Genomic DNA, 17155 nt, shown 5'->3' on the forward strand with positions numbered 1-17155 from the left:
CATGTTCCTCCTGTTCCTCTGAACTCGCTGTGTAACAGACCGTGACTAACAAATGGGAGAAAACGTTCATCAGTCTGTCGTCAGTGTGGCAGTGGGGAGAAAAGACTTAAAGTCAGACTGAAACTGCACAAATGTGAAAAACATTGGCCACTGGTGAGAACAAATAACCACAGAGACATCAGGCAATGGCTAAACTAATGCAGATTAATTTTTTAAAAGCATCTTTATCTCTCTAATTTCCATTCACTCTGTGCCACCAGCAAAACCTCCTCTCCACAAGAAACCAGATCACAGGGAGAAAGGTTGCACCAGAAATCAGACAACACGTTTACATACACTGTATGACATGTTACCGAACAGATCTACTTATTTTAAAAGCATTCTTGACAACTCCAATGTAGTCCCGTACAGAAGGGCATTGACTGCAACCATTTAAATTCAAGTCATTCTCTTGTAGAGATTTGAAGTTATGATCTAAATTTTTGGAGAGAAATTGAGCTCAGAATGCATCGTAAAGTAAACCTGAAAGGTTTGGTGAAAAAGTCATTCTGCTGTACAGTTTGCACTGTCAAAATGCATTTTAAACTATTGACAAATCTTTGATTTGATGACACAATAGCTTCTCTTTATTTTCTCTGTGCCATTTGCTCCCCCTGACATTTTGTTCTCAGGATAGTTATTGAGGAGGATTCTGTCTCCAACTCGACAATAAGTTCAAATTTAGTTAAAAAGACATATTTTTACTTTTGACTCCTTTCTCATAACGTGTGTTCTCACCTGATATGATTTTTAGTTAACACTAATACTAAAAATGAAGACGTTTTTTCTTTTCTTTTCTTAGTTTACCTTGATTTCAGTCTGACTCTGAAGTGTCTTTTGGTATAATTTCACAGAAGCTGATTGGCTGAGGTTAACATGACAGTTTGGAGAGGAAAGCCCGCTGATAGGCTCTCCCTAACCTCACAACATTTCCTGTTAAAGAGAGGCCACGCCCACTATGAGTGCTATTTCCTCCTGTTCATTTTTTTTAACGGGCTGCATGCTATTGGATGAGAAAGCTAAGTCACTCCCACAAAAACCCAGCGATGCATGTGACAGAAGAACGCGCAACCACTTATGTCATGAGAAACAAGAACTCAACAACCAATCAAATCCCATTTTCAAAGGATGTAAAAGTAATCTTTAGTTCTTCAAGTGATATTGTACTGTGAAGAACAGCACAGATATCACAATTTTTTTATTTATACTCGATAAACAGTAACTCTGGTTTAGAGAACGTGAAACAGCAAAGCTGATACGTGAACTAAGTAGATAAAGAACTTTTTTTAAGCCAATGAATTAACAACCCAGTCTAGAAAGAGTTTTTTCTTAGTTTTCCCTCATTCTGTTTGCATTTCTTTGCATGAAGTTGCATGTGACAGATATATAAATATGGATTGTCAAAGGCTGTAATTTGGGCAATGAAGGTAATTTTACCCTCAGCAAGAGATGAAAATTAAAGGGGTACTTCACCAATTTAGTACTGCACTTCCATAAAGTTGGTTATTATATATATATTGAATAAAAATGTGTGCAACTTTTAGTCTCTAGTGAGGGTCAAGCTCCAAAAATGCTGGATACTACATTTCCTATAATGCACCAGGATATCGTTTGTTTTTCCCCATTCTGTATTCCAATTTAAACCTTTCTTTAAATGATATTCTCAATATTACTTTTGACTGCCAGCTTTAATTATTTCAACTTTGTTTCTGAGAAATGACATGGCGGGCAGCTCTAAATACTACAATACCCATGAGCCTCAGTCACTGTTGCTAAGGAGAAGAAGCCTGTGAGAGGTGTTAATCAGAGGGGCAGCAAATACAAAACACTTTGTTGTTGAGTTTGTGAATGCAAACCAGAATTCAAAAGCAAATTAATTTCGGCTGCAGTTTGTGTTATTAGTTTTCTCAACTGTGTAATATTTAGCTTCAGGTCGCAGTTTGCGGCACACGTCACAGAATTTAAAGCTCTGTGATTGGATGTTTCTCGCTTAAATGCACCTTGGGAGTCGTAATTTACTTTTCCCCAAAGTTTTTATGTACTCAAGCTTGTACATTTGACTTTTTATCAGAGAACCAGATATTTTCTGATGCAGATCCAAGTCAAAGAAGTGCTCAACATTGTGAGTCAGCGAACATTGTCTTATATATTATCTATAAAGCAGAATAAACTCATCTTGATATGTAAAGTTAGTGGAGTGCCCCTTTAAGTATTCATGTGAATAATCTTTTTTTTTTAGTTCTTGGCCAAACATTTATTTTACAGTCACATGTTGCCCCTTGATCACAGCCTCTGAAAGTGTCTTGTTAGTTAGAAAGATATTTGTTATTTTTTAGCTTTAATGATAGTTCTAGCTTTTCTAACTATAGTGATGTCATGACTATCTGCACCATGATTGGTTGCCCCTGACCCCACATCTGTGCGCTGACAGGACAAGACGAGCGCGCTCAGTCTGAGCAACGTGGCGGGAGTGTTTTACATCCTGATTGGTGGGCTGGGGCTGGCCATGCTCGTGGCTCTGGTCGAGTTCTGCTACAAGTCCCGGATCGAGTCGAGAAGGATGAAGGTGAGTCGTCAGTTTGATGAGCTGAGTCACTGAAAGCTAGTGTTGTCAAACAAATAGCAGTGTTCATTCTACACAGTTCTTGATTCATTTAAATATTTTGAAACCTGCGTCGTTTATGCTCTTGTTTCGACTAGCTGTGATCAGTGGAATAATGTGAAACCGTTTCCACCATCTGTGGATTTCTGGTTTTGTACGTCTTGATTTTTCACAGATGTTTTGGTCTGAAGGACAGAATTAAACAAGTGTAGACTGTGAGCATCAGTTGATAATAAAGGTGACGACATATCAGGGTTTGGTCAATCAATCGATCACCTGCTGATCGTTATATATGATGTGAGTCGTGACAGTTTAAACAATCGCCTCGCTTATTAAATATGTGGCCTTTGCTGTGTGATGTAGTGCCACTGCTTGTCGTCCTTGAAGCTTAATATTTTGTTTCATAAAAGTGTCATCATGTCTTCTGACGTTAGCAGAAGTGCTCTTTATTTCAGGCGCGGCTCTATGCCTGCACTATAAACCCCTGCAGGAAACCCTGTGGATTTATTGTTAATGAACTCTCAATCAGTAAGAGTTTCATTTGCTCGCTAAACCTGCACCTGCATGAGCTGTGAACTGAAAAACAGCAGCCTTCATTACAGTTTATCTTCTGCTGAGATGGAAATGTTTCTGGTACACCAGAGAGCTGTACATCATTTCATATCATTCATGGCTACAGTTTTATTTTTTGATTGTCATTAATGTTGCTCTGGCTTTATAGTAGTTCCCTTCAGAGCAGACTTCCAGCAGCCACGGGGCTGGAGCACCAACATTACTACCATCTGAAAGTGCATCAACTGAACTCAGCTTATCTGACACTCTGCTCTTGAGCTCCTCTTTATCGCCGGCGTCTGTATGTGATGAAACTGCGGTCGCCTCATTACAGACTGTGCTGGTTTATACTGAGACTTTGATGGGCTGCTCAGAAGGAACAAACAAGTCATTAGAGCCATTTTCTCCACAGCAGAAGCACCAGTCTGTTACTCGCAACTCTGCTGGACTTTTGTTATTCTCTTCACATGTGCGTCTGAGTGCAAAGACTTAAAACCCTCGCTGAAGGCAGCGGTGACACAACATGTGAGGAGGATTTCATCAGTCGGAGCAGATGGAGGCGAGTGCAGAGCAGGGTTACACTGCGGTTACCTGCTGCAGAGGTAGATGTATTCACATGGACGAGCACTGCAGCACGCATGAGACTAATAGTCAATACAGCAATATACCGTGATACATGCTGTTCTGATGCATTATTTATACTCGGACATAAATATTGCAGTATGTTCTCTTGTAACAATGAAGAAGAAGTGAGTCTTTGCTTTACTGCTGACATTTTAACTGTGACGCTGTTCTGGTGTTTGACATTTCAGTTATTATAACACAAGTGTCCATGCTGTCCTGTTTATCTTGTAACATAAAGTCTAAAGCCTCTGGGAGCAGAACTGCTGGCTGCAGTGTTCGTTACACATGACAAGAAAACAGTCAGACGCAACAAATAACATACTGATGATTTAGCTTGTCTTAGAGCCTCGATAGTGAAATGTAAAATAAAGTCTGTCTTGAGGGTAGCGATAGAGGAAAGGTCACAAGACTGGTAAAATGGAGAGTCTGTAGCCATGTTAGCAGCTCTGCTGTACCGTGCTTTGAGCTAAATGCTAACCTCTGCATGGTAACATGTTCAAGACAACGTTCACAGGCTGATGTTTAGCAGGTATGTTTACCATGTTGTTAGTTGGGTGTGTTAGCATACTATCATTTGCTAATTAGCACTAAACACAAAGTACAGCTGAGGCTGTTGGTACTTTTGCAGGTATTTGGTCATAAACAAAAGTAATGGACAAATTAAAGCCTTTGATCTGATGATGGTGCTAGATGACGTCAGATGATCACCTAATTGTCATTGGTCAGAATCATGAATGTCTGTACAGAAATTGGTGTCAATCCATCAAGTAGATATTGAGATACTTCACAGGATAAGTGAAAACTTGGACCTGCTGGTGGCGCTAGAGGAAAAGTCAGAGGATCATCAGGATTCATCCTCCGGGGACCATGAATGTCTGCACAAAACATCATGGCGACCCATCCAATAGTTGAGATATTTCAGTCTGGACCAAAGTGATGGACTGACCGTCCGACAGACATCGTCTCCATAGAGCCACATTTTTGTGACAAACATTCGTGGTCCCCAGACAATGACCTCTTGACTTTTCCTCTAGCGCCACCATGAGGTTGACGTTTGTGGTTTTGAGTGAAATATTTCAACTGTTGGATGTATTGCCATGAAATTAGCTTCAGACATTCCTGTTCCCTCCAGGATGAATTATAATAACTTTGGTGACTTCCTGTAGCGCCATCATCAGATCAAAGTATGTATTTGTCACACATTGGTTTATGTCCAGATATCTGCAAAACTAATGACATTTCCATTGGTCAGTCTGGCTGTAGACTGTTAGACTTGGGCTCTGTTTCATTTAATTTCAGTTCACTATACAAATTTGTAAAATAATCAATTATTTTTTAAACAATAACATCCAATGGGTAAATATTCCTCATCACTTTTCTTCCTGTAAAGCACTTTGTAAATTATATTATGATCCATTTGTTATCCTGCATAACATACAGTATGATGTATCATAGTGTCATGAGATTCCCACCTCTTGTACTCTCTTGTACAAAAGAGTTAATGCTTTTTCCCCACAGAAGCATCTGAAATTAAAATTAAAACATTAAGAGGGACTACATTATGTTCAGAGTGTGACAGACTGGGAGAGAGAAGTTTGCACCCTGATATTTATTTAGGAAAGTATATCTTTTTTATTGAAGACACTGAATCACAAATGTTTTAACAGGTGGCTGTTCAGCCTGCAAGTAAATACATTGATAGACTTTGTGCAGAGACAGATGCTTTACTGTTGTGTTTTAACAGCACATGTAAACTTACTATGACAATAAAACCCTCTATCAAAGTGAGAGTGATGGGTGAGGGACAAAAGAAAGACACAGAGATACAATTCCTCAGTGTTAACAGTGTTTGGAGGTCGACTGGGGTAGATTGTAAGCTGTTAACTTCGTGCCGTCGAGGTGAAAGCAGGAGAGAGATAAGTGTTTGACTTTGTTGTTCAGATGTGGGAGCACTGGCTCCGAGGTGTTGTGAGTGTTAGAGCCGCTCCAGTAAATGAATAAACCTGGGATTTATTTGTACCAATCTGCTTGACGACTGTTGATGCCAAGCAGCAAACAGCGAGGGAGTGTGGGAGCCTCAGAGGCCTGATACAGGATATTAACTCTGGATCCACATCATTAGTTTCCCTGAGAGGAGACACAGAGAGAGAGCTTTAAAAGCTGCTACTCAAAAACAACTTTTACTGTTTTTACTATTGGTGAGGACTGAATACACACACACACACACACACACACACACACACACACACTGTATATATACTCCTTCAAGACTTTGAGGAACAGCATTTGTTCAAAAACCTTCAAATGACCCATGTTTACTTTTAATACTGAAACAAAAAGTTCTTATAGTGTAGAGGTTTCAAACTGTGAGGCGGAGGGAGAGGCAAAGATACTGTGTTATGTGAAAGGGACAGTTGCATGCAGGTAAAAAAAACATAAAAACAACAGGAAGTTAGTTATTGTAACTCATGGAGGCGATTAAGGCACTTCAACTCACTTGGAATTAAATTTGGACGCAAATAGTGGAAAAGTACAGCCTCACGGAGCTGCTAGAATGACAGACAAATGAATGATAATATTGATGCCAGACTAGTCAAGACTGAGAGCAAAAGTGCAAAGAAACTCAATTTGGAGGGGAGGAAGATGAGGTTTATTTTTGACAGAGGTTGAAATAAAAACAAACCTTGATGTTGACGTATTCTTCCACTGGATCTAAAGAGCTGAATACGTTTTTACACCCGACTCCTCAGAACTGCCAGGATTGACTAAACGTCACTGTTTGTTAATCAATGTGTCTTTAAATTTTAAACAAGCTCCGTTTCTGCTTCTATGCTTTGCAGGAGCTCATCGATGCCGCCATGTTGAGCACCAGCATCGGCGGGATGGCGAGTGGAGGTGGAGGAGGCGCAGCGGTCGGCGGCTATGGAGGAGGAGGTGGAGGAGCATCAGGGGTCGGAGGCGAGAACGGACGAGTGGTGGCGCACGATTTCCCGAAAGCCGGAGCTCAAGGTTTACCCTGCATGAGCAAAGCTGCCGGCCTGGGACTGTCCTCCACAGGCATGTGATCAAAACTGAGACTCCTGATTGGACGGAACACTCCTGCCTGTCTGTCTGTCGGTTGGTAAGGAAGGGAAAGGAAAGAAAAAAAGATGGAAGAGGAGAGAGAGGAGGAAAGGATGGATGGATGGATGGATGGAAGGAGGAAAGACGAGAGAGAAGTGGGAGCAAAGGAGAAGGAAGGAGGAGGGAGGGAGAAGTAGAAAGACGAGAGGAGATTTGAGAAGAATGGTGGAGGGAGAGTCGGGGAAGAAGGAGGAAAAGAAAGACGGAGGAGGAAGAAAGAGATGTGAGGGTGTAAGGATAGACAGGACATGAAAGGGAGGATAGGAGGGGAACAGTAAGATGGGACGAGAGAGAATGAAGGGAAGGAGAGAAGTGGAGGAAAATGTTTTGGCAGGCAGGCAGAAGGAGGAGTGTTCACGTTCACTGTGACTGGACTGACGACAACAGAACTCTGATGAACAGAAAGCACCTGAACACAACACCTGAGCTGAAGAGTCAACGAGCTCCTGCAAGACGAGCAACTGGGCTTAACGAACTATTAAAAAACTGAAACTCTACTTTTTCTACGAGCAATGTCTTAAACTAAACTCCTCCTCTTCTGCAATAATAGAACCGGGGGGGGTGGGCAGAGGAGGGATTCTTTTTTTAAAAAAAACTTCTTAATTAATGCACCCGCTCTTCTTCTTCTTCTTCACTCCTCTTCCTCCAGTTCAGCAGTAACCCTGAAAGCTTTGTCACAATCACGCTAAATGACACTTTCATATCGGAGAGGGTGGAGAGAAAGTCAAGAGTTTGAGCATGTAAACATTTTAAACCTTTTTGAACACAAACACTTGTTGGTGGTGAAAATGCTGATAATATCCAGGAGAACACCTGATGAGTGAGCTGCCTCCATAATAATACAGTTAAATACAGTGTAAAGACAGACGTGTCCTTATATCGGATATCGTTAGAGGTCTTCAGCGGTCCAAAATGTTGAAGACAATTAGACATTAGAATATTCACAATAAAACATTCTGTAGTCAACTGGACGATAGAAGATAATAACTCACTAACATATCTGTGAATCAAAAATCCAAAAGAAGCCTAATTGAATTGTTAATTGTTATTTAATAGCAGTGACCAGTGTTGGGAAAGCTACTTGAAAAATCTTATCAATCAAATATTTAAAAAGTGATTACTTTACTAATTACTCAACAAGAAAAGTAATTAGTTACATTACTTTCGTTATTCAGCGCAGCTCCATCAAAGGTGCCTTTAAACAACTACAAAGCCTCCACACACACACACACACACCCATCATCTTCTGGATTTAAATAAGACGTTATGGTTTAACAGCTTATGTTAGCTTAGCATTGGTGACTGCAGTGGACCCACAGGATATCACACACCCTCCAACTCCTCCAAAACCTGGTGATTCCTGACTGAAGAGATACCATCCAAATGCAGGCAGTGCTAACGATGGCTAGCTAGCTAGCAGCCAATAAGACACAACATGTAGTTTAATAGACACAACTTTGCAGTTACCGGGAGATAGTAGAGGCTAACCTCCCCTGCGCCAAGCTAATGCGTCCCACAGCAGTTACGACAGTGAACAAGCCAACTCCTAATTTGTCTAAGGACACTACTTGTTACTGAAAAAATAATCACATTACAGCAACTTATTACTAAGTAATGCATTATTGGCCAACACTCATTATCACATACCACATGATCAGAGCTGATACAGTGTATGTTCAGGTCCATTCAGGACCCCATGGGTATCAGACGCTACCATAATTGCCATAGTATAATTTGGACCCAATCCAACCCCCGTCCTGGTCTAGCTTCAACAGAACCAAGTGGACCTGTGAAGACCTCTAATTGGTGTCTCTGCCGCAATATTGGCTTAACATTTGCATATTCACAACATCAGATATTATTGTTAAAGGGAGAGTAACACTTCGATACGACTCTCGTATCTGTAAGAAGCTACAGCCAGCAAGGGAACAGGAAGTTACTGCTCCCAGTCAAGAAATAGCCCGTCACATAAACCCCCGTAACTCTACGACGTGTTGTTTTTACACTTGAGTATTTGTGCAAATGAAACAAGCGAGATATAACGTGTTAATTAGTGATCTTTAGAGGTGCTAATAGGTCAAGTTTGTTTCCTTTGGGCACAGACAGGCTAGCTGTTTCCCCTTGTTTCCACTATTTATGCTAAGCTAAGCTAACCTGCAGCTGGCTGTAGCTTCATGTTTCCCGTACAGACGTGAAGAGTCAATCTGAACAATCTGTATCTCGACAAGAAAGTGAATGAGCACATTTCCCAAAATGTTGAACTATACAGTGAGAAAGCTCAACGCGCTGCAGCTGAAGAAAACACAAGCAGATGAAGAAAAGATTAAGGCTGCAACTAACGATTATTTTCATCATTGATTAATCTTCCAATTATTTTCTCGATTAATCAATTAGTTGTTTGGTGTAAAAAAATTGTTTAGTCCCATCAACAGTCGAAAACCTAAAAAATATTCAGTTTGCGGTGATAGAAAACAGAAAAGTGACTCTTCTTATCAAAACAGTTGCAGATCAGATTGACTGATCATTATAGCTAAAGAAAAAATCTGGATCATTTTGACAACATACATCATTTTTGGAAAAAAGAAAAATGCTGCAAATAAATGAAACAAGCAAATTAAGGCATAAAGAAACTGCAAATACTGGAAACCTTTCTAGTTCCACAGCATTTCTGTATTTGCTTGCAGTTCTTTCTGTGTCGTCACAGACATGAAGATGTTTTCTTTTCTCTTTGTGTTTTCTGAAGTTGCAGTGAAGGGAGCTCTCGAGAGCACCATAGAAACAAAATGCTAAACGTCCACATGGTCACACTCGACGCAGTGAACTTAAACTGTATTTTGATTTTCAGCTCAGTCACAAAGTTAAAGTACGTTTAGAAAGAGTCATCCTGTTCATGACATACTGTAGATTCTCAAATAGTGGCCGGGGCCTTTAATTACCTCAACTGCAGAGGGTACCAGGCCTTTATTTGAAGCGGGCTTATATTAGACAAGTATATTTGTTTGGTAAGTATATTTACTTTAGTATGAAGCTTTATACTATTAATACAAACTCAACACTTCTTGTATCAGTTTCAAATTAAGTAATATTAAAATCGGACAATAACACTTTAGATGAGTAATCTAGAACAAAATGTAGAAAATAGCATGATTATATTGTTGAATTTATTAAATTAAATTGATAGAAAATAGACATTATGCTTAGTTGGCATGCACATGATATAAACAGGAGTTTATCCACTCTTATCTTCTTTACTCTTTATTTGTTCGTGGCGATCACGCCCCTGGCCGTTATTTGAGAAAATACGATATACCGTTTACTATTTTAGAGTCCTCAAACTTTTTTTTGCTCTGACTCCAACGCTGCTGAAAATATCTGGACAAGACATCGTGCTGTTTACGTTGCTTAGTTCATTCACAGGAAGGACAGAAGACACTATTGGGGTGAGTTTTCCTTGAGACATGAACTTTTCTGGTGATCTGCCCTGTGGTTTACATGAGTGAAAAAACAAAGCTCTACATGTTCATGTTTGAAATAGTTTCGGTGTCGGTCAGCTACTCTGCTTGTGTTATGGTTGAGGTCTGGTCACATGTTCCTCCTGTATTTTCTCCTCTGTGTTTTCTCGACTGAACACATGACGACGCAGCACAGCAGTAACAACTTTTTTATACTCTGAAACTGAACAAATATCAGGAATAATTCTGTTCACATTTGTATGATATGAATGATACATATGCTGAGCTACACTTGTTTGTCTAAATTATGTTATTTTTAATTCATTTATCAGTTTATATTGATTTTGATTTTGCTGATTACATTCAGATCAGTTACTCTATTTAATAAAAACTGAACATTATCTCGACTTTCGTATTTTTTTTTTTTATGATGAATCCTAATATTGTCATTTACTCTCGATGCAGGACATGACGTGTGTTAATGTTTGTAAGTTAGATAAGAAGAGGGAGACTTTAGGTTGTCATGAAACCAAATAATATAAAATATATATTTCTCCCTTTTGGTTTCTGATAATGTTGTGTTTATACAACATTTGAGAACTTTGGCTACTCTTTGTAATACCTTGAGAAATATAAACATGTTTTTCTACAAAACCCTTTCTCATTTAACAGAGAGTAAAATTTCAAATGATACTGAGCCCTACTGTCACACAGCAGGGTTTCATTGTCTTTTAAATGGCTTTTTCAACTGTAGTGAGACTCTGCAGTATACTTTCCTCCTCTGTCGTGTTATGAAACCTTCTGAAATAATGTGTTGATACTCTGAAGCCACAGGGCGACGCCAGATGGGAGGTTAAATCAGATTTTATCTCCCATTTCCAGCCCGACATGAGACGCATTAGAAGTCTTTATTTCAAGTCTATTGATGGTAAAAAAAAAAAAATCCCCTCTAAAGGCCAGTACAGCTCTGTCAGATGAAGGAGTGCGATATCGAGTCTCTCTCCAGTTTAATTATCTGCCGTTATCTGGCATGACCAATTGGCAGAAATGACACTTTCTGAGTACAGAAATGACAGTCTGCAGAAAGATGTAACGTGATGATTGAGCCTCTGTAAAAGTTTATTTCTCAGTAAAGACGTCAAACTCTGAAAGAAAAGTTGTGACTGTCGCTAAAATGACAAAAACACTGTTTCATGAAATTAGACGGTAGCAGCTTTTTCTTTTGATGAGCAACACTCGAAAAATCCACTTTAGGAGACGAGTGACGGGAAAATTTGGGCCTGGTGGAGAAACCGAGGCAGATCAGAGGAATCTCTCTCTGGTATTGAAATGATAATGTGACGAGAGAGGCTGGAGAAGCTCAATCTGCCGACACTACAGCAGACGTTACTGAAGAAAATCACCCTGCAGAAAGCACAACACATCAACAGATCAATACACCTGAGTTTGAGGAATGTGAAACTTGTTTTCTGAAATTCGACGACAGCCAGACTCCTCAGGAAACTGAAGTCCTTCAAGGTCAGTAGGAAGCTGTTCCATCTTGTTTTATGCTGCTGTATGTTGGAGTGAAAACATTATTGCCAATATGTGTTTTAAAAATGGCTGATTGTATAATTAGTTTGACACCCGATTCATTAGAAAAGGTCTAAAACGCTGGCTTGTACGGTAAACAGAGCTTTTCCAAAACGATGACATAAGATGCTCACAGTGGTGGAAGAAGTATTCGGATCCTGTACTTAAGTAAAAGTACTAATACCACACTGAAAATACTCCACTACAAGTAAAAGTCCTGCATTCAAAAGCTGACTTTTGTAAATGTATGTGAGTATTATCAGCAGAATTTACTTAAAAGTATGAAAAGTAAAAGTATTCATTCTGCAGAATATTGGTCCCTGTCAGTGTTTTACTGTTATATTTTATACGATGTTTCCAGATTAATATTACTGCATTTCCTTTGTTTAAAATGTTTCTTTGCTTTGAGGGAAATGAAAATGAAGCAGCTGCAGTTTCTGTGTAAAGTTGGAGGCTTTGTGGAGAACATGAGGCGTTTTCAAGTGGTTTGCTTCAAAGTTCAATAAAATGAGCATCTTTGCCTCCAGAGTCTTCAGCTCGGTCCCCCATGGCTCTTTCACCTTTTCTCCTTTTATATATTTCTTTGCTTTATCGATCCGTCTCTTGGTGTAGCGTCTTAATTTCCACTTCTCTAACTTTTCCTTCCTTTCTTTGTCTTTGCTGCACACAAACCCTTATTATTGTCTTTATCGCCTGTATCCTTCTACCCTGTTCTCTCTCTTATGACTTTTTGTCCTTGTTTCTCTCCATTAGCTTCTGCTCTTTTCGGAGCTCCCAGGACCTTTCATTGAATGGTTTGGTGTCCTGAGGGGGACATCATATCACGTAATGCCTCATTACTCCCCCCGGCTGTGAGGGAGGACGGAGACAGACGGGGCCGAAACAGAGCCGACAATTAGCCCCAGAACGGCCCTGATTAGGAGTTTGTGGCCCATTACCTTCCACTGCTCGCCCTCGTAGAAACCTCCAAAAGAACAGCGAGGAGGAGGAGGAGGAGGAGGAGGAGGACTGGATCCCTGAGGGGCTGCAGACACCAGACCATTCTTCACGACAAAGAAGAGAAGTTTGAAATAAAGCAAAGAGCACTCAGAGAAACTTTTGTGTGTTAAAAAGAAGAACAAGAGTCAGTTATTGATTTGTGAGTCTCATTGTCTATCTGCACACAATCAGTTGTCCTTTAAAAACCAGGACTTGTAATGTGTGCTTTATGGGAAATAAGTTATATATTTGGGACATGTATTTATTGTATTGAAATACAGTAAAGTTAATTTTAATATAATGTGTTTGGGGACTCCTGTGTTTTACAGTCTCACTGCTTCTTTTCTGTTTATATATTAAATACGCATGTTTAGAATTTCAGTAACACATCCAGCTCATTTTATGGGCCGATATTCTGAAATGTATTTTAAAAACTTAAATACTCCGTTGTCGTCTTAAGGTCTTGTGTTACTGCAGTGAGTCGTCCCCGATAACAGACAGAAAGACAGCCTGCAGCTTAGCTGTTGAGGAGGACAGACATCCTCAAATATTCTGCATATTTAACCATCCTGACCGTCTCTGCTGCAACAGTGGATTTTTTATTTGTTTACATTCAAGTGACAAAGACGATTATGACTCTTGTCCATCGCGAGAGGAAATAATGTGACATAATTATAGAGCCACAGAGGAAGAGGTTTAGGTGGACAGTAAATATTAGTTTCTTAACCTTAACCAATTAGTTATTTTAATGTTCAGACATTTTCGTGCCTAAACTTTAGAGAACCTTAACTATAGAAAAGTCATACGTATCATTCTGGAGGGAAGTTACTAACAAGGTATCTTGTTGTTTAATGTGGACGACTTGTTGCTTTATTGACTACATGCTAAAGCCAGACTCCATCAGCCAACTGATGGCTATTGTGAGGGAAAGCCACCATTAAGGTATGATTTTACTCAACTATAACAACACTAACCTGCTCCGTCCAATTTAAATGTAATAAGAGAGAATTTGCTAATGATTAGTTAGCTCTGTATTTCTCTTTTTGTCAACAAATCCCACGAGCAGATCCAAACTCGGTCCCACATAACCTGAAAGACTTGATTCGATGCTGAAAGTAGTTCCCTACAAATGCACTATTAAGTACATTTTGGGCTGTTTTATGTCTTCAGTAGGAACCAATGAGCTTGGAGCTGAGAGCCGCAGACAGGAAGTCAGAAAGCATTGAGAGACACACTAACGTATTGTTGGTTTTGGTGTTTTTCAATAAGAAAATATAGAATAACCTTATCTAATGTCCTTTAACGAGATGGTGTTCTATGATATATGGTACATATTGACAAAGAAATCAATTTAATAACAATGATAATAAAACAAATCTCCCCACTCTTGATCTCCGTCGGCCTACTTCTCCGTCAGAGTTAACAGCCCCGGGTTACAGGAGAGAGATCTAAAGGAATCTGATTAATATAAGGTGGATTTTCAATTAAAAATAACACAGCACACCCCAGAGAAACTCCTTATCCCCCCCTCCGCCTCCCTCCTCCATCAGCGTTGTAGCTGGGCGTTTAAGGAGGCTTATAGACAAATTACACCCTCTCAATCCAGGATCTCTGTCAGTTTCTAGTAGCTTCCGTCACAGTCTGCCTGCCGGGGAAATAACGGCTATAAATGGAGCCAAACTGGCCTCCTACCTTTCATTTTTCCCAGTGGTGTGAAATCGTAGAAGACACAGAGTCGTCGTCGCTGTAGTGAAGTGACAGGAGGTTTAATTTAACTCCTTTTTGTACTGAATCAGACGGTGATGTCCTGAGGGAGACACAACCTGACATGATGGAAGAAAAAAAAGTGTCGAAAGACGAAACAAAAGCATAAAAGACACGTTTAATAAACATGTTTCAACCTCAAAATGTCTTCAATACCCTTCTGTTTTGTACATGTTTGCTATCTTCAGCACTTCATCCTGCTCTTTTCTATACCGTGTTGTTTGAAAAACATTTTATCTCTCTTCTGTGGTGGCATCTCTCCGTGCACATACTTTTCAGGTTTTGAGATTTCTGCCTCCAACCCTGAAACAATGGAAGTGAATGTAATTTAGTCGTGCTGCTTAAAGCATTGAAAATGAACATTTAATACATTCAACATATCCCTGTTACTCGACTTTATACCAAAGATATAATGTGCGTTTCCACCTGCCTATTTAACTACAAACAAATTAAAAATTCGACCTGATGATGGCGCTAGATGAAAAAGGAGGATCACCAAAGTTATTTGGATTCATCCTCTCGGAACCGTGAATGTCTGAACCAAATTTCATGGCAATTCAGCCAACAGTTGGTGAGATATTTCAGTGGGTATCTTCCATACTTATATTTTTAGTGACTGCTAAAGCCTCATATTAGCTGGTTGGAGTTTAAAATGATTCTGTCGCTCACATTTCTCACTTACATTTATACTGCATTAAGGAGGGATCCATTAAGAGACGATAAAGAGAACTTTATTCATCCTGAGAGAAAAAAAGTAGGAAAGAGTGCAAATAAAAAATGTCATTAAACAGATATCCAAAATCCAAATATACACAAAGCCAAAAAACGATTTCTCCTCCTAGCTTCGCTGCCAGTGCGGAGGAACAATTACCAAACCAATAACTCGTTTAATACACATGTGAGTGCTGTTTCAAGACAGAGTTGACAAAATGTGAACTAATCCAACATGTTCGTCTCTGAGTGGGAGGAACACAGTGGACCGCAAATCATAGTTCACAATACACGCTTAACGCTGACATACACACACATTTAACATGCAAACACACAAACACTCATCCATGTCCGACACACACAGACGCAGCAGCAGCATGATGAAGCTCCGGTTTGTATTGAGGGATTAGAGAATCACACACGACACAACATAATGACGAAGTCGTGGAAGCAGACGGACGATTTATGGAGGAATTATGGAGGAACATCTGTTGAAAACTGTCAGATAAGAAGAAAAGTGCATAAACGACACTGAAGCTGTCAGACCGCCACAGGAAGGAGGGAAAAAAACTGAAGCCTTTTGTGTTTGCGTCTACGAGGCAGCCGGTTCGACCTCTCAGAGAGGATTATGGGGGTTTAAAATGACCATCAAACATCGACGCAAGTTGAGCAACCCAGACAGAGGAGCCGAGCTGATTGGCTGTCAGGGAATTAACAAAAGCCAATCAAAGCGTGCAAAATGTAATTAAGGCTTTTTGGTCTACAGTGACTTGTTACAGCGAGAGTCCTTATCAGCAGCCGCAGATAGAGCTGCGATTATTATTATTATCGTCATGTGCTGAATGACTGCAGAGACGATGGGAGGAGCTGCAAGAAGAAGAAGAAGAAGAAGGTCGGAAAACCTGCGTCAACCTCTTCACTGCACATTTCACACAAAACTGCCTAAAGTTAAAATAGAAGTCTGGTGTTATTCTATGTTTCTGTTATCAGACTAAGACCAACAACTGTTAAGGTGCCTTAAGTGGGGATTCAGACCGAAAACAGCACGGCGTTGAAACAGTGCAGGGAGCTGCGATGGTTAAGGTGAGAAGTACGATCCAGGAAGTCCAGTCTGCCGATCATTTGAGATCAATTATAAGCAAGCAGATCAATAACAAAAAGAAAAGAGAATATTAACGTTAAAAATAAAAACAGACTCAATACAAGAAATGCAAATCAGCGAAATGTTGGATATTAATGTTAATAGAAATATAACGAAATAGGACATGCGTTGGCGCCAACAGACTGGTCTCATTGAAATGAATGAGAGGGCTGAAGTTGGACTGTGACAGTTTATTGGCAATCTGTGTCAATCTGAAATCAACACCAGGCCATCAGATTGTGTGATGAGTGATAATAACGTTGTTTTGTGTGACACCAGAGTATTCTGAATCGTTCCCAAAGAAAGAAATCAAGGACCATTGATGTGTATTATTTGATACTAATCATAAAAGTAATCTTTTCATAAAATGATATCAGTACAAAGTTGTCACGTATGCAATGTTCCAGGTAAATAACTAGCAGATGTTGGGGCCCCATACTGATAAGATTCATTATTGTTTGGGTGTCTCCCTTGGAATGTGGGAGTTATGCGATAGAGGTCTCTTTTCCTTGACCCCTAGACTGCTGTCCAAATAACTTGTATATCATAGGTTTTGGGGTACTGAGGGACCCTAGGGAAATATAAGTTTATAGATTC

General features: G+C 39.8%; 1 protein-coding gene across 1 annotated transcript in view; it reads left to right on the plus strand.

Moving 5' to 3' along the window:
* LOC139295553 (glutamate receptor 1-like) overlaps positions 1-6882 on the plus strand; it is a 62287-nt gene extending 55405 nt beyond the window's left edge. Inside the window, exons 17-19 of the mRNA XM_070917754.1 lie at positions 2471-2605; positions 6658-6712; positions 6776-6882. Coding sequence (XP_070773855.1) covers positions 2471-2605; positions 6658-6712; positions 6776-6882 — 297 coding nt within the window. The remainder of the gene's footprint in view (positions 1-2470; positions 2606-6657; positions 6713-6775) is intronic.
* The last annotated feature ends 10273 nt before the right edge of the window (positions 6883-17155 follow it).

Source organism: Enoplosus armatus, chromosome 13, assembly GCF_043641665.1.
Source record: "Enoplosus armatus isolate fEnoArm2 chromosome 13, fEnoArm2.hap1, whole genome shotgun sequence".
NCBI lineage: Eukaryota > Metazoa > Chordata > Actinopteri > Centrarchiformes > Enoplosidae > Enoplosus > Enoplosus armatus.